This window comes from Neophocaena asiaeorientalis, unplaced genomic scaffold, assembly GCF_003031525.2.
Source record: "Neophocaena asiaeorientalis asiaeorientalis breed wild unplaced genomic scaffold, Neophocaena_asiaeorientalis_V1.1 scaffold23, whole genome shotgun sequence".
Taxonomy (NCBI): Eukaryota; Metazoa; Chordata; class Mammalia; order Artiodactyla; family Phocoenidae; genus Neophocaena; species Neophocaena asiaeorientalis.
This window is the reverse complement of record NW_020175047.1, coordinates 1,412,433-1,432,655: the sequence shown is the minus strand read 5'-3', so window position 1 is coordinate 1,432,655 and position 20,223 is coordinate 1,412,433. Positions and strand designations below refer to the sequence as shown.

Below are 20,223 nucleotides of genomic sequence, written 5' to 3'. Positions count from 1 at the left end.
GGTTGGATTAGAGATTTGCCAGTTAAGAGCTTGGGCTTTGAAGTCAGGGAGACCTGGGTGCCATTCTGCTTCTACCCTGAATTAGCTGCGTGACCTCAGGCAAATTGCCAATTTTTATGAGTTAGAAATAATGACTACCTGCCAGAGTTACTTTGAGGAATAGATAGATTATCATAGAAGTGAGCACTGTGAGGGCAGAGGTTTTGTCTGTTCATGGTTAAGTCACCTGTACCCAGTCAGTACCTGACACATAGTAGGCACTCAGTAAATGTGTTGAATGAATGAGGATTTAATAGTAGCTATTAATAGTTCCATTTCAGCAATTTTCTTATTCCACAGTGGTTTTGTTAGAAGGATTTATTTTTTCCCCAACTCCAGTTGGTAAGAAATTATCTTACAAATGGTCATTTTCAGTTATTTAAATATAAATTCAAAAAGGAGTCTCTGAGAAGCTGGTTACTTTAACATCATTTCTCAGGCAAATTAATTGTTGCCAGCAATTAAGTGAGGCTCACTGTTGGGAATTTTATCCAGGCATCTAGATTCTCTCATGAAAGCCAGTATTTTTTTTTCCTGTAAATTTCCCAGTGACTGGTTTAGCTTTCACATGTCTAGAACCAAGAAATTCAAGTCCATGTGCATCTTAGGTCTCTCAGCAACTCCAAACACTGTTGCTAAGCCACTAGGCTGATTCAGATGACCTTTTAAATCAAATGCAGTTTGCTTATTATGTGGCTGTTGGGATAGCTTTTTTGTTTTGCAAATAATGGAGAGTTTCCTATCTGGGTTGGTCCTGTCAAATTGCAATAATGATAAAGGCCATTTGTTCACTTAAGAGAATCCAACTCCTTGTGTAGTTTACTTTAAAAATTTATCTCATAGTTGAAAACTAAGGCTCCTATTTTGCATGTGAGTTTTTCCTCTTGTTTTTAACAAAACCCGCCAAAAAAAGTACATTTTTGGAGTGATTTTTTTTCCCCAAGAATGATGTTGTTAAGTTGCAATTGAATTAATTTTTTTAAGAAGAAAAATGTGGTTAAAAGTGTGGTGAGGGTAGAACAGGGGTCTTAAACTTGTATTTCAGATACACATGTATTTAACATACCTAAATGCTTATTTCTTTTTTAATTTGTACATTTACCTACAAAATTGATTGCATTAGTTTTCTGACCAGATTTCTGTGAGAAATGCTATTGCATCCCTTTTCATTATTCATTTACCTCTCAGAAGTATTAACACTTCTTATGCTTACAGAATATGATAATAACTATAATAATGCTGCACATTCATGTGTTTTATAGTTTATACCTTATTTCCACATATATTATTCAACTTGGGCCTCACAATATCTCTGTGAGTGAGGGGCATTATCTTTAAAAAAAATATTTTTGGTAATACACATGAGAATTGAGGTTCAGAGGGGTCAGGTGACTTACCCAAAGTCATGTGACTTACTAGGGTATAAAACTTAGGTCTGCTGACTTAGTTCATTGTTTCTTGCCAGTATTACACATAGCTGAAGGTCAGTCTCTCTATATTTATATGAATCACTTAGGTGAACTCTGCTTTCCCATGTGAAAAGTACTGAAGTGACTTACATGTTCCTAAACTTGCATGTGTGTATTTATAGATCTCTTTTGTGTAGGGCATCTGATGTAAGGCCACAAATAACTACATACATTCTTTTTTCATTCATTCGGTAAATATTTGTATGGCTCCTACTGTGTGCCAGGTGCTGAAGATACAGTAATAAAACAGACAAAAAGCCCTGCCCTTGGGGAGTTCTAGTTTGAGAGATGGATAATGAACAAGATAGCACTTATAAGCATGTTAGAAGGAGATAAACGCTAAGGGAAAAAAAAAAAATAAGGGGAAGAGGGTTATGAAATCTTGGTGGGGGTGGGGAGAAGTTTGAAGTTTTAGATGAGGTGACTAAGGAAGACCTCACCAAGGGGTGACTTTTCTTTTTGTGTTTTTGTTTTTTTGGGGTTTTTTTGCAGTATGCGGGCCTCTCACTGCAGTGGCCTCTACCGTTGCAGAGCACAGGCTCCGGACGCGCAGGCCCAGTGGCCATGGCTCATGGGCCCAGCAGCTCCGTGGCATGTGGGATCCTCCCGGACCAGGGCATGAACCCATGTCCCCTGCATCGGCAGGCGGACTCCCAACCACTGTGCCACCAGGGAAGCCCAGGGGTGACTTTTGAATAGTGATGTGGAGGAAGGAGCTAGCTAGCCACGAGTTCGGTGGGCTAAGAATACTCCAAGCAGAGAGGTAAGCAGAGGCAAAGGCCTTGAGAGGTAAATGTCCCAGCATGTTCTCCTCCAGGTACAGTGAGAAAGTCAGTGTGGCTGGAGTGGAGTTAAGGAGGGAGAGAGTAGCAGGAGATGAAATCAGAGAGGCAGCAAGGGCCCAGATCATTTAGAGACTTGTAGGTCCTGCATGTTTGGTTTTTACTCTGAAGGAAATGGGAAAACTTGGAGTGTTTTAAGCAGAGGAGTGACAGAATCTGATTCAGATTTTAACAGCATCAAATTGGTTGCTGTATTGATAATAGATTGCAGGGAGACAAGAGTAGAAGCAGGAAGATCAGTTAAAAGGCTCTTCAGCTGGGTTTCCCTGGTGGCGCAGTGGTTGAGAGTCCGCCTGCCGATGCAGGGGACACGGGTTTGTGCCCCGGTCTGGGAAGATCCCACATGCCGCGGAGCGACTAGGCCCATGAGCCATGGCCGCTGAGCCTGCTCATCCGGAGCCTGTGCTCCGCAAAGGGAGAGGCCACAACAGTGAGAGGCCCCCGTACTGCAAAAAAAAAAAAAAAAAAAGGCTCTTCAGGCTAGAGATAAGGGTGACTTAGACCAGAGCAGTGGCAGTGGGGTGGTGAGAAGAGTTCAAATTCTGGGTATATTTGAATTTATAGCTGACAGAATTTGTCAACAGATTAGATATGAAAGACAGATTAAAAAGTAACAAGTTTTTGGCCCAGCAACTGGAAAGATAAGGTTGCCATTGACAGAGGTTGGGAAGATAGTCGCAGGGCTGGTTGGGAGTTGGAGAGTATAAAGAGCTCTGTTTTGGACCTGAAAGCTTGAGATGTCTCGTTAGACTGCCATGTAAAAATGTCAAGTATATAATTGAATATTGGTCCTGAAGTTTAGGGGAAAGGTCCTGGCTAAAGATACTATTTGATAGTCATTTGTGTATAGATCGTACTTATAGATGATAGGGTTTTTCTTAAATGATTATGCAAATTATGGAAATAATTTCATATGTCTGATAATATGACCTTGAAGATTTGTTATTTCAGGCTTTGTAACAATATCAGCAAAATAGAATGTGCATTAAACAAATGTCAGAACACACATTAAAATGTTCTGTAAGTGATTTCAAGTGATTTATAGATAGACATACCAAGAGGTGCTGTACAGGGAAAAGTGACCTAATACCTACCATGGGCCAGGTACTTAAATCCAGCTGTTTCAGTCCCTGTTATATCCTGAGGAATCTAAGCTTCCATGAGATTAGGAAGATGAGAGGCAGGCCTGGGACTGGAACCCAGGTGTGTCTGATCCCGAAGTTTGTGCTCTTCTTACTCTGCACCACACAAGCCAAGATGGTATGCGCTGTTGATTTCCAACAGCAATCATGTGTCCATGAAATGCAACGTGTAGTATAAAATGAGCGTTGGAATAGGCTTACAAGATCTGAGTTTGTATCTCAGAGGCTTGATTTGAGTAAGCCTTCTAACTTCACTAGGCATTAGTTTTCTCATCTCTACGAGTTGTAATTAAACCTATCTCAATGGTTGATATAATGTGAGGTCAAATATGAAAGGCTTTGTAAACTTTAAACCAGTCAGAAATTGACAAACTGATCTTAAAATTCATCTAAAAATGCAAGGGACCCAGAATAGCTAAATCAATCTTGAAAAGGAAGAACAAATTTGAAGAACTCATACTTCTGGATTTCAAACTTTGTATAAAGCTACCGTAATCAATACAGTGTGATACTGGCATAAACATAGACATATAGATCAGTGGAAGAGAATTGACAGTCTAGAAGTCAGCCCTTATCTGTGTGGTTAATTGATTTTTGACAAGAATGCTAAGACAATTCATTGAGGAAAGAATAGGTTTTTTTTTAAGAAATGATGCTGGGAAAACTGGATATTCACAGGCAAAAGAATAAAGCTGGATCCCTATTTCATACTATACAAAAAAATTAACTCAAAATGGATCAAATGATTTAATTGATAATTCAATTTAAAATTGAGCAAGGATCTGAGTAGACATTTTTTTCAAAAAAGATATACAAAAGGCCAATCAGCACATGAAAAAAATTCTCAATACCATCAGTCATTTGGGAAATGCAAATCAAGACCACAATGAGATTCCATTTCACACCCACATAGGATGACTATAATCAAAAAGACACTTAATAAATGTTGGTGAGGATACAGAGAATTTAGAACCCTCAGATGTAGTTTGTGGGAGTATAAAATAGAGCAGTCACTTTGGGAAACAGTTTGGCAGTTCATCAAAAGGTTAAGTCATTATATATCCCAGAAATTCCATTCCTAGTTATATACCCAAAAGAAATGAAAATATTCATCCATGTAAAAACTTGTACACAAATGTTCATTGGAGTAATATTCATAATAGCCAAAAAGTGGAAACAACACAAATGTGCATCTGATGAATGGATAAATAAATGTGGCATATCCATATACAATAGAATATTTTTGGCAATAAAAAGGAAAAATGTACTGATACGTGCTACAACATGGATGAAACGAAAATATGTCAAAGCGAAAGAAGCCAATCACAGAAAATACCCATTATATAATTCCATTTATATGAGATGTCCAAAATAGGCAAATCTATAGAGATAGAAAGTAGATTAGTGGTTGCCTGGGGCTGAGAGTGAGGGGAAGTAGTAGAGGGGAATGGGGATTTGACTGCCAGTGAGTATAGGTTTCTCTTGGGGGTGATGAAAATGTTCTAAAATTGATCGTGATGATGGTTACACATCTCTGAATACACTAAAAACCATTGGATTTGTACGATATAAGTGTCCCTTTTGTGGGAGATGAATTATAGCTCAACAAAGCTGTTAACAAATATTATTAGGGATGCTGTCTGTGTTTGTATTGGCTTTTTTTTCAGCTAAACTAAATATCCTGTTTCAATAACTGATCCTGTTTATATCATTCTGAAATGTGTTGTGTGAACCAGCCAGGACTAATAACCTAATAGCATTTCCTTAATTTTAAAGCTAATGTAAAATGAGTATCTTGAGTAATGCCCAAAAGTTCTGATTCTAGATTCAGAGCAATTTTTTCAGTCCTACCGCCCTATTTCCCAAAGTACTATACTAAGAGGGACATTTTTTTAAAAAAATGGTTTGTTTTTTTAAAGAGCCAAGAGATAATTAACATTTTTAAATATGGAAAATTTTCTTTATCACTTTGGTATTTGGGTCTTAGGAAAGAAGGAGACTGGCTTTAATTGAAGGACTCCTATGTGCCTGACACTTATTAAACATATCCACATGTAGCATCTGATTTAACCCTTGAAGCAACCTTATGAGGTAGGCTTTGTTAACTCTACTTTACAGATAAGGGGACTGAGTCAGGTAACTTGTGTAAGGTCATACAGCTTTTGAGTGATGAAGCCAGGATTGGAATTCAGTCTTCTAAATTCCAAGTCCCAGTACAATCTAGGTTGATTCATGGGGCATCACCTTCAGTCTTCTCTGGTCCTATTTCTGTACCTGCTTGCAGAAATATTGTCAAACTCCAGGATAAAGCACCTTTCTATATGACAGATTAAATCCTCAGATCAAATCCCCCAGGTTATAAGCTTATAATTTTAGGTGTTATGCATATAGTAGGTTTCTCCTATCTTATATTTGTATAGATATAAAAAACTAATAATCTGTTTTTTTTTTTTTCTTTCCCTCACTTAGCAATGGTGAAATAGACCCATGGTCAGGAGGTGGAGTAACTAAGGATATTACAGACACCTTACTTGCGATCGTCATCCCAGAGGGAGCACATCATCTAGATCTTCGAGCCAACAATGCCTTTGATCCCGTCACTGTGCTATTAGCCCGCTCCTTGGAAGTGAGACACATGAAGCAGTGGATCAAAGATTTCTATGCAAGTCTGAGAAAGATGCACTGAGTAACGTTTGATCATTTTCAGTTTCTTCTTTTAAGTTCATTCCACCCACACTTCCATTCACTTTGGTTTTCTGTACATAATTACTTTCCCTTGTTTATTAGATTTGGTGTGGTGAAGGTTGAGATAGAAGAGAACGTGATGGTGGTGATAGCAGCCATCCAATGACCTGAGTCCTTGCCATCTTTGTGCCACCTCCAGGAAGAATCTCTTCATGACAGCTTTCCCACACCATCAGTGGCCTTGATAACTAGAGCAGAGTATTGACTGCCTTTCACAAGAGGGGGGAGTCACTTCCTTGGTTTCTCTGAAAGCAGGGATTTATTGGTTTCGAAGTTGAAGTCTCTTTGGCCCATTTGTCACTAGCCCCTCCTCTACTTTCCCAAAAGGAAAAGCAGAAGATGGATAAAAATGATGTAATTGCAGCTGGTAGGAAGGATATCCAGTGCCAAACCAGGAAATGGGAACCATTTCTTTTGTGCTTGATTTAATGACTTTGAACTGTGCTGTAAATAAAGAATAGGGCTGGACCTTATACCTGTGTGTTGCTTCTGAAGCTCACTCCAGCTGTTGGGAATGCTGTGTGCACTGGGCTTGGCTGTTTTTGTAAAGTCCTTTAATTTTCTCTCTTCTATTTGGCAGCTTTTCTTAGTTCTGGGATATTTGCCACCATGGTACTGCCAGTAAGAAATCTGGCCTTTTTCTGCTCCATTTCTCTTTGTTTCTGAGGTCAGTTTTGTGGTAGTTTGGTCAGGTTTTGCCAGTTTAGGAAAATGACTCTGTTTTCCTTTTCTTTTTACATCTGAGCAGGTTATATTCTGTGGTTACTGATGATACTTCAGTAAGAAGCCTTTAAAAACTGATGAATCAGCTATTCAGAAGGTAAAATATAATTATGTTCAGCATTTTGGTTTTTTAATTTTATTTTCTGGTGATTGTTATGCTGTCATTAAAGCCAGAAGTGTCAGGACACTAAGAGGCAGGTGCACAAGAACTTTTCTGTATGGCTTCCAAAAGACAAGCTGACTAATTCATGCAGGCAGCATATTTGACATTAATAAATGGCTGAGCCGTTCCTATTTCCAAGGGGTTGGCTTCTTTCAAGCAGTTCTTACACTGAGACCTTTCTTCAGAAGAGCTTTTCTAGGATAACAAATAGGGTTGGATCAAAACCTTTCAGGGACAGAGAGACTAACAGTTTCTACTCTGTTGAAAGATTTCTTTTCCCTTGTTTCCTTTTATTTTCTCTCAGTTTTTTTTTTTCACTCTGCCTTGGGAACATTTTCTGCTTTTTAAAAACTGTATCTTGAGCTTGAGTATTTCTAAAGCACTTATTTTTTTTTATAAGATGCAGATATAATGTTCATTCTTGGGTGGGAGACTGAAATATTCCCCTTACTTTCCCTGGCATCTGGGAGATACAGAAAAATCTTTGTCTGGTTTCGGAAGCCTTCACTTCTCATTGTGATAAGTTGTCCATCAAAGCATTTGGTCACTATTTTCATTTCAGCATCAGAGAAAAGTCTGCTGGGGTGGGAATTTAAGGGTCAAGACAATACTAGTTTTTATTCTTTGTCAACTAAGAAGTTATATAATGCAGGGTTTATGGGCTTAATGGAGAATATTCTTACTATTTAGGCTATATTGATTTTAGGATATTTTCATTGAAACCTTTTTTACTTAAAATCTTTAAAATACTTTGCCACTTCACTTAATATTGATTGTTTGGATGAGTTGCATTTTTGTGATGAGAAAAGTTGTCAAAAAATGACTTTTTTATGTACATGTTTTTTCTATGTACATTTCATGACAGATAGCAACCTTAACTAAAGTTGGCCTAATTATAATATGCTAAAATTTAATTTTAAATTGAAAAATAATTGAAGCATCAAATAAGCCTTATTTAAAGCATCCCTCTAATTATTAGATGATGCTTTTGAAGACCAGGAAAGAGAGACACAGAGAGTTGAAGTGTTTTTTATTCTGTGTCTTTGTTACTCTAACTACCTAGAGTCAATGGGCAGAACTAAAGAAATTTAGAGATCTTTCTTAAGGGATCTGTAGAGTCAAGAGATTATCCAGAGGCGCCAATGTCTAGTCTAGTGTATTAGAAAGTTCTGAAGGCAACTCTGATGTCATCCAGTCCAACCACATCATTCATAGGTGATGGCATTGTGGCCCACAGAGAAGGGACTTGTCTAAGGCCTCACAGCTCATTTTTAGCAGAACCCAGCTTTGCATCCAGGTTTGTTTGTTGTTGTTTTGTTGCTTTCACTTTATTGGTGTAGCTTAAATCTTTGTTTGAATTCAAGCAACAAAACCTCATTAAACCAACTTAAGCAAAAGAGGGAATTTATTGAAGCTATGTAGTAATAGCTACGGGACTTGGGTAACGAGGAATTGTGAAAGAATGGAATTAGGGTCTAGAAAGTCATTAAAAGTCAAGACTGCTACTTTCTCTCGCTTACAGCAGAGGTCACCAGTTGTCAACCAGTGCATACGATGTGCTTCTCTTATTTGTAGTTTGGTTAGCAGTCTAAAGTGTGCATGTGCATCAGAATTACCCGAGGGGCTTGTTAAAACATTGATTGTTGAGCCCCATCCCAGAGTTTGTAATAATATGTCTTGGGGTGGATCCTGAGAAGTTGCATTTTTAACAAGTTTACAGATGACGCTGGGGAATCACACCTTGAGCACCACTAGTTAAGAGAATTCTGCATTTGAATTTCCTCAGACAAGCCATGTGCCTTCAGTTCTCCTCACTCCTGTTGTCCTACCTGATCCCATTTGAGTAGAGGAGCCCTGCCGAACGCTTCCTTTCCCATGGCTGCTTCATCTCTGCAGATCAGTTTCCTCTTCTCTGCTCACAAAAGGCCTGTGACGACTTCCCAGAATGGTGTCCTCAGGCCCCTGAGGCTGCACCATCTTGCAAGCCCACAACTCTCAGATGGTTAGGGAGGGATAAAATCATAAACGCATGGCTTCAGAGACACACTATTTAGGATGAGGGTGGAGGAAGAGTATCTCAAGCAATTCAGTGTATATCTATCAAACAGTGTTTCTTGGAACATAGATGTCCAACAAAATGCCAATGACTTATGTAATAGAAAGATCCATAGTTAAGCAAGGTTGGAAAATGATGGGTTAAAGTTAAGTAGTTTTTTTTTTTAATCTGTAAATATGCAGTGTGACTTTCTGAAATGGTGATCAAGAATACAACTTTTGGGTTTCCCTGATCGCGCAGTGGTTGGGAGTCCGCCTGCCGATGCAGGGGATACGGGTTCGTGTCCCGGTCTGGGAGGATCCCACGTGCCGCGGAGTGGCTGGGCCCGTGAGCCATGGCCGCTGAGCCTGCGCGTCCGGAGCCTGTGCTCTGCAACGGGAGGGGCCACAACAGTGAGAGGCTTGCGTACCGCAAAAAAAAAAAAAAAGAATACAACTTTTGCTTACAGAAATGCTCTTACTTATAGAGCATTTACAAGGCATAAGATGTTGTTCTGGAACCTGGAAGATACAATGGTGAAAAAGCAAACACAGTGTCTCTACTAATGAGGTTTACATTCCAGTGGGAGGAAGGCACGAAATGTCAAATTATACAGACAGAGGGTGCAATTATAAGTGTTATGAAGAGTGGTGTTATTAGGAAATTTAGCAGGGAATAGTCTGAGCTGGTCTGTGGGAGCAAGAGAATGCTGTTCTGAGAGGTGATGTTTTAGGTTATCTAAACGGTAAATGGGGGCTATGCTAGAAGAGGAGTGGAGAAAACGGCATGTGCAAAAGCCCTGAGTGTAGTATACTCAAGGAACTGAAAGAAGGCCTCTGTGTGGGACAGAAGATGACCACATGACCACAGAGAAAGTGACATAAGATGAATCTGGAGACCTGGGCAGGGAGGAAGCTCATTCAAGTAGACCATGATAAGGAGTCTTTATAAGGAATGAGAAACCGTCGACTGTCCTTATTCAGGGGAGTGACATGGACAGATTTTCATTAAAAAGATCACTCTGGCTATAAATTGGAGAGTGTATTGGAGTGGGTAAGCATGTAATATAGGAGGCCACAGTTGCAGTTGTCCAAGTAAGAGAAAGAGAGCTTTGACTAGGGTGGTAGAAGTGGAAATGAGAAGTGGATGAATTTGAGAGAGATTTGGTAAGGAATGCCAGTGGGATTTGGTGATGAGTTTTATATGAGATATGAGTTGGGCAGGAGGTGTCAAGGTTGATGATTTCTGACTTGTGTGCTTGGGTAGATGGTGGTGCCATAAACTGGAAAGAAAGCCCCACTGGGTGACCAGGTTTGGCAGGAAGATTATGAGTTCAGTTTTGTCATGCTGAGTTTTATATACTTTTGAAATAACCAAGTGGAGCTAGCCGTCAAGTAGGACTGTTGGATGTAAAGATCTGTAACCCAGTCTGGGCTGGAGATCCATGGTCAATAGATGGTAATCAAAGCATGGGATGTGAGCTCAAGGAACTAGTGTTCAGGAAATATACTTCAGGAGCTGCTACTATACTGTACTTACCACAATACATTCTTAAGAAGACCCCAAACATCCTAATTCTCCTACAACTGTAGTACATTTGACTCCACTGAGCCAACCCATCACTTGATCCCTGGTACAGCCTTTGCTAAAATTGGGATCTACCTCTCTGCACTCATTTCCTGTTCTTACTGCTGCCTTTGACTTTCCTAATAACCTGCACTTCAAACACAAAAATTTCTGTTATTCTAAAATACTGTTCCTGGGCTTCCCTGGTGGCGCAGTGGTTAAGAATCCGCCTGCCACTGCAGAGGACACAGGTTCAAGCCCTGGTCTGGGAAGATCCCACATGCTGCGGAGCAACTAAGCCTGTGCACCACAACTACTGAGCTTGCGCTCTGGAGCCTGCAATCCACAACTACTGAAGCCCGCAGGTCTAGAGCCTGTGCTCCACAACAAGAGAAGCCACTGCGATGAGAAACCCACGCACTGCAACGAAGAGTAGACCCCGCTCACCACAACTAGAGAAAGCCCGTGCACAGCACTGAAGACCCAACACAGCCAAAAATAAATAAAATAAAAAATTAATTTATTTATTTTAAAAAATAAAATAAAATACTGCTTCTCTGTCTAATTCCCTTCTTATCACTACCCTCCAATGTGTTTTCACTGGCAAACTTCTTTGCATCCTTCAAAGCCCAGATCAACTTGATTACCTATCTGAGAGCAGGGACTATGCCTTACTTCTTCTAGTAATCAGCATCTAGTAATGGCATGGCGCTGGGCAGCTGGTCTCAGTAGGCCCTCGGTAAATTTATACGAATGGGTACTTTCCAGGGTCGAAAGGCCAAGATTTCTGTCCATCTCTATAGCCAAGGATCTTTCACAGCTCTGATGTGCTCACATGACCTCCTGCCCTGGGCTCCCCTGGATTTTGGAATGTACTTCCTGCCCTGGGCTTCCCTGGGTCTCCAAGTACTCAAAACCTCTAAAACTTGGACCCACTGATTGCCCCTCACTTCAACTACTCATGCCCCAGCCTCCCTCTCCTACTCCATCAGCCTGGCACTTTTTATCAAGGGAGCTGAATATAACTCTGCCTTGATGTTAGGTGGGAATAGAACACTGACTAGAAATAGCCATTCAGGTGGATAGATTTCTCTGGAGCCACTTTTCAATGCAAGGGGGTGAAGGAAAGGGCTGGTTCTAACAGATTTTGCTGCCTAATAGTGGAGACACATACAGTTGCAGAGCTGAAAAGCAGTCTTGGGATCATTTAGTTCTACATGTGTGTTTAACATGGCTAACGTCTTTAATAAGAAACCCACGGGCTTCCCTGGTGGTGCAGTGGTTGAGAATCTGCCTGCTAATGCAGGGGACACGGGTTCGAGTCCTGGTCTGGGGGGATCCCACGTGCCGCGGAGCGGCTGGGCCCGTGAGCCACAACTACTGAGCCTGCGCGTCTGGAGCCTGTGCTCTGCAACAAGAGAGGCCGCGATAGTGAGAGGCCCGTGCACCGCGATGAAGAGTGGCCCCCGCTTGCCACAACTAGAGAAAGCCCTCACACAGAAATGAAGACCCAACACAGCAAAAATAAATAAATAAAATCAATAAATTCCTATCCCCAACGTCTTCTTAAAAAGAAACCCAGGCCTGGAATGTGAAAGTTACTTGACAAAGGTCATACAGCTCATGTGTTTATTTATTATTTATTTTAAGATTTTTGTCACACCTGGTTCTGAAAGGATTTCAGGTGATCTAAAGATATACAGTAAGCACAGCATAAGTGGGACAGAAGAGATTTAAAAGGGATAGCGATGTAAAATTTATCTAGGAATGCAAATCATAAAGCAGCATTTATCAGTTTCCACAGAATACTAGTAAGGCCAGATGTAAGTGGGTGTTACATGAAAAAGAGGTACATGATCAAACTGTTTGAATATGGTTAAAATAAATTTAAACAGATTATCTTTACTACAGAATCTCTCAAAACTTTGATATGCCACGTTCATTGTGAAATCAATAAGAATGTGACATTTCCCAAACTTATTTGATCTCGAACCCCTTTTTCAACAACATTTAAGAACTAATGCTTTGCCAAACACACACTGGGAAATGCTGCCCTGGAATTCTAGACATTTCCTGATGATAGAGGCCAAGAAAATTTGGCTCTAAGCTTTTTATCAGCCATCTACAAAGAGGAAAACAAAGTCAAACAGTTCACACTGTACTTAAGATCAGTCAGCCTGGAGAGTCCCAGGCAGGAACTTCCTGAAAGAGCCTCAAAGTGGAAAAATGTAATATAATGAAAAAGATTTTCAATTTCTCTATACATATTGCTAAATTTCACTGTATTCATTCTTATATGACCTTTCAGTATAAAGGAAAGTCATAACACCAAAGTATAATGATTAAACTGTAATGAGCTAATGAAATATACTACTGGTATGTATATATATTTGGTGTGTGTGTGTATTTGCTGATCTGACTTAATCTAGAAATATATGGATTTTATAGTGTCTGGAGGAACACTCTCAGTCAAAATTTTTCTGAATAGATGTTCGTTGGCCAGTTTAAATGTCATTGTAGATAGTTGAATAAGGGGAAGAATGATGTTTTGTAACACAAATGAAGTAGTTTGAAAAACTGCTTCTGAATCTACTCAGACATTTGTATCTACTATTACCCTACTTGGCTCACAGATGAACTATGGGACCAGTGGCAGCTCACCAGCCATGTGGAGACAGAGCAGAGATAGGGAATCAGGTGCTTCTATGCAGTGATGTTTGCATCTGCTAACAAACTTCCTCCTTAGCTTTGGGAGAGTGGTTTTAACTGCTTTTCTTTGTTTTGTAGCCCCTGAAATCTAGATGCAAAGAGCCAAAGAAAGGCGTGCAGAAAACCATCCATCAATAACTCCAAGATATTAAACTCCAAGTGAAACTTTTTGCTCAGGTGATATGTAAGGTGCTATGACACTGAGGATGTATGGTAAATGCCCTTGAATAAGTGCAGTACAGTGGAAATAGCCAGATGATTTGATAAATGGCCTCCTTTTTCATTGACACAGGCTCTCAGATTATTCTTGTTTCAGAAATCTCACAGTCGACAGGGGACATTTCATATGTTATCATGATGTCAGTTCAATTAGTTAATCATCTACCTTCAGAATGGAAGGTACAATATAAAACAGTAAAGTAAATCATCTGCTTTATCTCTAAGGAACTCATGGTCAGTTACACTACCTGTTTTGTCTCCTTTTCTGATGCCACAAAACCCTCACCTGCGGGAGTTTATTCTTTAGGTCTAAGCCAGTGGTTTTCAACTGGTGTCAATTTTACCACCCAGGGACATTTGACAATGTCTGGAGATGTTATTGGTCATCACAAGTCGATGTGTATGTGTGTGTGGGGGGGAGGGGGTGGGTTGTAATGGCGTCTAATTTAGTGGACATCCTGCAGTGCAAAGGACAGCCTCTCACAACAAAGAATTGTCTGGCCCCAAATGGCAATATTGTTGGTGTTGAGAAACTCTAGTCTAACCTAAATCTTCTCCATTATAATTTAAGGCCCTTTCCTCAAGTTTTACCCAGCAAAGGAGATGAAAGACTGATGGTTTTTCAGCTCATCCAATAGTCTTACACTCTAAAAATAACAATAGCACAGTGTATAGTACAGACACATTATCTTCTCTAAAATTTAATAACCTTTATTTTGAAGTCTGATTCTTAAGTTACTCCTTGAATTTCTCTTCACTGGGCCAAATAACTGCAATTCTTTGGATTGTTTGTTCATTTATCATTTGTTCATTCAAACGTTTATTGAATGGCTACTCTATGCCGTACAGTGTAAGGTAGTAAGAATTCAAAGGCAAAGCCCTGTTGTTTTCAAGAAGCTCACTATTAAAGGGGAGAGACGGTCACAATGTCAGATGATTAAATACTTTGGGCTAAGAATTTGGGTTGCATTCAGAATGCTGTGGGAGCATGAAAGCTGAAGTGATGAATTCATCCTGAAAGTTTGAGGAAGGCTCTAAAGGAGAAGTAACATTTGAACTGAGACTTGAAGGATGGAAGTTTGCAGGGAGGATGGAGCTTGATGAGAAAGGCAATAAAAGCACTATTTAAAAAAAAATCTTAAGCACTCATCATGTACCAAGGGTTAGGCACCCATCATGTTATTGTGAAAAAGATAGACATAGCTCCTATCATCATGGGGGTTATAAAAAGAAAGCCAAAAGAAACCTCCCCTGTAATGCTTGTATCATAGTTTACATGAACTCTGCTGCCTGCTTTTTCTCATTTTGAGCCCCTTAACATCCCTGTGCAGGAAGCAAGGCAGATATTACCTACCTCCATTTTATAAAGGAGGACCATAAGGCCAAGAAAAATGAAGAAACTCTTCCACCCCCAACCACTAACCACAGATCTAGTAAATGGCATGTTCTGATCCCAAATCCTGTGCTTTTCTACCATTCCTTGGTTCCAAATGCAATTTCCTGTGGCAGAGAGGCAAGCACACTCTTTCTACGCCCCTCCTTTCTCTGCTGTCTTCATCCCTGGCTAAACTTTTGTTTTCTTCTGGCCCCAGCGCAAAAGAAGTTTTTCAGTCTTCCCAGTTCTGATTGCTAAGGGACTTCCCAGGGAAGGAAGGATTGAGAATTGCTGTCCTGCCACTATCCATTTGCAAAGTAATTTCTACCTTGATTTCCCAGATTTTTTGAGGAATAAGGAAAACTGAGATGTGGAACAGAAAATCCCTTTTGTTTGTCTTGGTGTTTGATAATGTATGCGACCTCTCTGGGTGGTTTAAGCGGTTTAGGTACTTTCTACAAAAGGGAGCTTTTAATGACAAAACTAATGTGATTATCTGAGTGAGGGTGAGAGGCGTATTCAGAGCTTAAAGAAAATCTGTTAGAATAGCTGAATGTATCTGCTTAATCCTTTCTCTAATGTGGCTGAACAATGCTCTGGGGAGCCATTGGTCCGTTCTTTCTTCTAGTAAATGCCTGTCTCCAGAGGTAGGGACTGTTTGCAGCTTTTGATACCCTTATGCTTCACCTTCTCAGCTGCACAAAAGTACAGGAAAAGCCTGGAGGAGCTCAAAGCACTGGCAGAAACCAAGTGTCTCCTGAATGCTGAGGGCAAAATATACAGCCCATGCATGCTTTCTCCTCCAGCGTGCGAAGAAGTAGGGGCCGCAGTAACCAGCGGGAATGGCATCTCGGAGAAGGGCCCTGTCTTTGTGCCTGCTTTCATTGGGTGCTGGGTGAGGGATCACTTGTGGAAGCTTAAAATCTTACACCTGAGTTTTAAGAGTGGTCGAGCTGCTCCTTTTTGGGGGGTGGGGGTGGGCAAGAGAAGCATAAGAGGGGAGAAAAATGATACAGGTTTGGGTTCTGCAAATTGCTCTGTGAATTTGAAGCAAAATCAAAGTCCTTTCTCTCATTTGTGAACTCAGGATAATAATACCTGCCACATAAATTCACTGTGAAAACCAAAGTGAAAACCCGAATATGAATGTGAAAGTGTCACAGCCAATCTAGAGCATGATCAGATAACATGTTGTACACTTTTATTTTTTATTTTACCTTACTTTATTTAAAGTATTATTTTAAATTCTTGTTCTTTTAAGAATACCTTTCTTTTCTAAATGTATAATTCAATTTAACTTAAAACATTTATTCGTTACTTACTATGTGCTGGGCACAGTTCTGGGAATACAGATATGAATAAGTCTCTGAACTTTAAGGAAGTCATAATCTTGTAGGGAAGACAGGCCTGTAAAATTCAGCTTGATAAGTATGCATCAGAAGTGATTAATTTTAACCTGGAGTCAATAATAATAGCTAAATGTTATACAATACTTATTATTTGCCAGGAGCTGAGTCAAATGTCTTCCTTAGGTTACCTCATTCAATCCTTGTAGCCCTATGAGGTAGGAACTATTATGCCCATTGCACAGATGAGGAGGCTGAGGCTTGGTCAGATCAATTAAGTCACTTTTCCACCACCATAGGTGGTGGGCCAAATTAGAGTCCCAAATCTGTCTGACTTTACAGTTTAAACCCTTATTCATTGTGCCATGCTGCATCTCAAATCAAGGAAGACTTCCCTGAGGAGTTAACCACGGCTGGGTTTCAAAACAGAATTAGAAGTTTTCCAGGTGTATAGAGGAGAAAGGCAGATGGAATAGCATAGGTAAGAGAGCACATTGGCTAGAAAAGCATTTGTGCAGAGAGGAGTTAGAAGCAGTTTGTGATGATAATGGAGTGGGCAGTTTGGATGAGTAAGTTGGGGCCAGATTATGATCTTTCACACTGCACCTTTGTGGAAAAAGTATGTAAATTATTTACTTTAATTAATTACTTGATTCATATTTTGTTTATCAAAAAGGGTTTTACAGGACTTCCCTGGTGGTCCAGTGGTTAGGAATCCGTCTTGCAATGCAGGGGACGCTGGTTCAATCCCTGGTCAGGAAGCTAAGATCCCACATGCCGCAGGACAAATAAGCCTGTGTGCTGCAACTACTGACCCTGCGTGCCACATCTGGGGAGCCTGTGTGCCACAACTATAGAGCCCATATGCTCTGGAGCCTGAGTGCCACAACTAGAGAGGCTTCATGCTGCAACTATTGAGCCCACATGCCGCAACGAAAGATCCCACATGCAATGCAGCCAAAAAAAATAATAATAATAAATATGTTTTAAGAAGGCTTTTGCAGAAAGTGGGAACGGTAGCCACTTTTATGGTGCAGAATCACAAAATATACTTCAAATTTTAGAATCAGAAAACTTTCATGATGGAAGGCACTTAAGAGATCGTGGACTCATTCTATGCAAGAGGAAATCAAGGTTGAATGCGTGTAAATGTCTTAATCAAGTTTACAGAGCAGTTTAATCAGCTGAGCCAGGAATATCTGTGTTTTTCAGATGGATTATGGAGTTAAAGTGAACAATAAATGATAGTTACAGGATTATCTTCAGGTGCATTTATAGAAATTGGTGAATTGAAAAGAAGGATAAATAAAGTAGATAATTGCAGGGAATGGGAATAAAGTCCTTAGCTGAAGCTGTGGGTTCCCCACTGGCAAACTTCATGACAGCTCTCTTTGAAGAGTGGTGTTGGATATGTAAGTGAGTGTCTTGGCTGAGCTGAAGCTGGGAAACGAGTTTGCCTGGAAAACAGAGTTAAGATATATCTTCCTACGTCTACTTATTACATTTTTTTGGCCACTTTAAATGGGGACCTGGAACAGATGTGAGCTGGTTCTTGTTCTCATTGAGCTCACAGTCTGAAAGATGGGACAGACAAGAAAACAGGTAATTGCAACCAACTGAATTTAGTAATAAAAATAAGGTATAGGATGCTACGGCAGCCCAGAAGGGGCATGAGTAACTGTGTTCTGGATGGGCAAGGAAAAGCTTCCTTGGGTCGGTGTGTGGGGGGGTGCAGGTAGTGACATCTAAGGTAAGACCTGAAAGATGAGTAAGAGTGCAATGCAGGAGAGGGCAAAGAGTGCTCTAGATAAAGGGAACAGTTTAGGCAAATACCCCAAGTAATTTGGGAAAGTTAACTTGAATGTACCATTCCCATTTGGTATAGCTGAAGTGTAGTGTGTGAGGAGGGAGTGATATGAGTTTTCTTCTCTGACCTCCCCTTCCCCAATATGCAAGTTTACATATACAGGCAGTTTACTAGAGAGTGTCACAACTCTGACAAAAAAGATAGAAATGCGTTTGGGAGTACCACAGAGAGCAGGTGTTGATGTGCTGGGAGCACACTAAATGATTGCAGAAAACAAAAACTCCAGTATTCCCCCCTCCCTGTCACTACAGCTATCCCACTGACCTGAGAACCAGCCTTCCTAAAGAAACTACTTCTCACCTCTAAGACAGAAAACAAAAGGCATGAAATCAATGCTCTGAATGTAAACGAGACAAATAAATGTCAGTGCAGCAGGAGGGGAGAGCAATAAAGTGAGCAGGCCTGAGTGATGGTGGTAACCTGCTGAATTCTCAGGTCACAGAGTAATTTACTGACTGGTCCTAGGCCACTAGATAATTATCCAGACAGCCCTGATTCTGGTGCAAAGCCTCCTGCTGCTTATGTTATTAATACCAGCAGCAATCAGCGGGCGTTGGTGGGAGCAAACCGAGTCCCCAGGCTGCTGAGTGAATGCACAGGCACCTTCCAGGGCCTTCTGAGCTGGACCTCACCAGGAAAACTGGTCGGCTCCAACATTCAGCTCTTTGCCCAGCTGCTGTGTGGTCCCCAGGGAGAGGCTCCCCAAGGGTGGCTGAGGGCTTGGACAAAGGAATAAGATACTCAAGGTCTGGAGTCTGACCACCTTGTGCAAAGAACCTCTGTCCTGTCCCGCCTTGGATCTGACTGGAAAGTGACTCTGAGGCCTCCCCAGAATAACTTAAATTAATATCCATGGAGCAATGTCAAACACTTCTCTTTGACATGGCGTGGGAATTAGACTCCACCGCGTTTATATGGGGCCAGGGAAAGTGATGGTGTCTGTTTTAGGGTTTAATCATTTGGGAGCTTGACCTCAGGTAACCCTGAAGGGATTTGGTATGGGAGTAGAGCTCTCTTATCCCATATCCCTCTTTAAAATATGATAATATATGCAAAGTGCCCAGCACATAGTAGACATTTTCAGTCAATGTGACTGTACTCCCTCTTCTTCCTCCTATGACATTATGTGGTGAATGACCTCCTGACTGATCTTTCATTTTCTTTTCCCTTCAGGGCAGTGGTTCTCATTCCGGGACAATTTTGCTTCCTAGAGAACATTGCCAATGTCTGAAGAGACATTTTTGCTTTCATAACTGGGGACAGGAGAGTTAATGGTAATTAGTGGGTAAAGGCCAGGGATGTAGGATGCTAAACATCCTACCATGCACAGGACAGCCCCTCACAGCAGAGAATTAATCAGTTCAAATATCAGTAGTGCCGAGGTTGAGAAGACCTGCTCTAGGAGATTCTGCACACTGCAGCCAGAGTAATCCAATTAAAGACAAATCTTAAGTCACTTTCTTGCTTAGGAAGTTCCAAAGGGTTTAGTCATCATAAATGCATAACTAGTTATTCACTCAATATATAGGGAGCACCTGCCCTGTGGCAGGCACTGTGAGATTGCACAGATACATCTGCATAGGGCCTGCCCTTGAACTGATGATTGCAAAACACTGACTTTCTGTCATCTCCAGGGTAAAGTCCAACCAACTGAGGGTAGAGAGGGAATGTAGGGGAATGAAAAATGAGAACTTGGTTTCAGGACATGAGGAGTGATTCTGCTTGTGGGACATCCAAGAAGATTGCACAGAAAGGACAAGAAATATCACCGTAGTTGCAGCAGAACTCTCTACAACCAGAGTGGTGGGGGTGGAGTGCTGTGTTTCTAGGTTCAGTAAATAGAACTCCCAGCTTCTCAGGTGCCACGCCTGAAGCCCAGACTTCCTTCTTGACCCTTCTCTCTTTCTCAGACTCTCAATTCAAGTCTTTTTTGTGTATTCAATGAAGGAATTATGCCCCAATGCTTAAAGTATCTATTGTGTG

At 40.7% G+C, this 20,223-nt stretch overlaps 1 protein-coding gene across 5 annotated transcripts in view; it reads left to right on the top strand.

The window, feature by feature from the left end:
* The window catches only part of PRCP (prolylcarboxypeptidase), a 73,178-nt gene extending 65,815 nt beyond the window's left edge, over positions 1-7,363 (top strand). For 3 of the 5 annotated variants that reach the window (XM_024763578.1, XM_024763579.1, XM_024763580.1), the window contains exon 10: positions 5,962-6,710. In XM_024763578.1, coding sequence (XP_024619346.1) covers positions 5,962-6,178 — 217 coding nt within the window. In that variant the 3' untranslated portion in view covers positions 6,179-6,710. Of the gene's footprint in view, positions 1-5,961; positions 6,711-6,985 lie in introns of those variants that run through there. The other 2 variants (XM_024763582.1, XM_024763581.1) reach the window with 2 other exon arrangements.
* Positions 7,364-20,223: the final 12,860 nt, after the last annotated feature.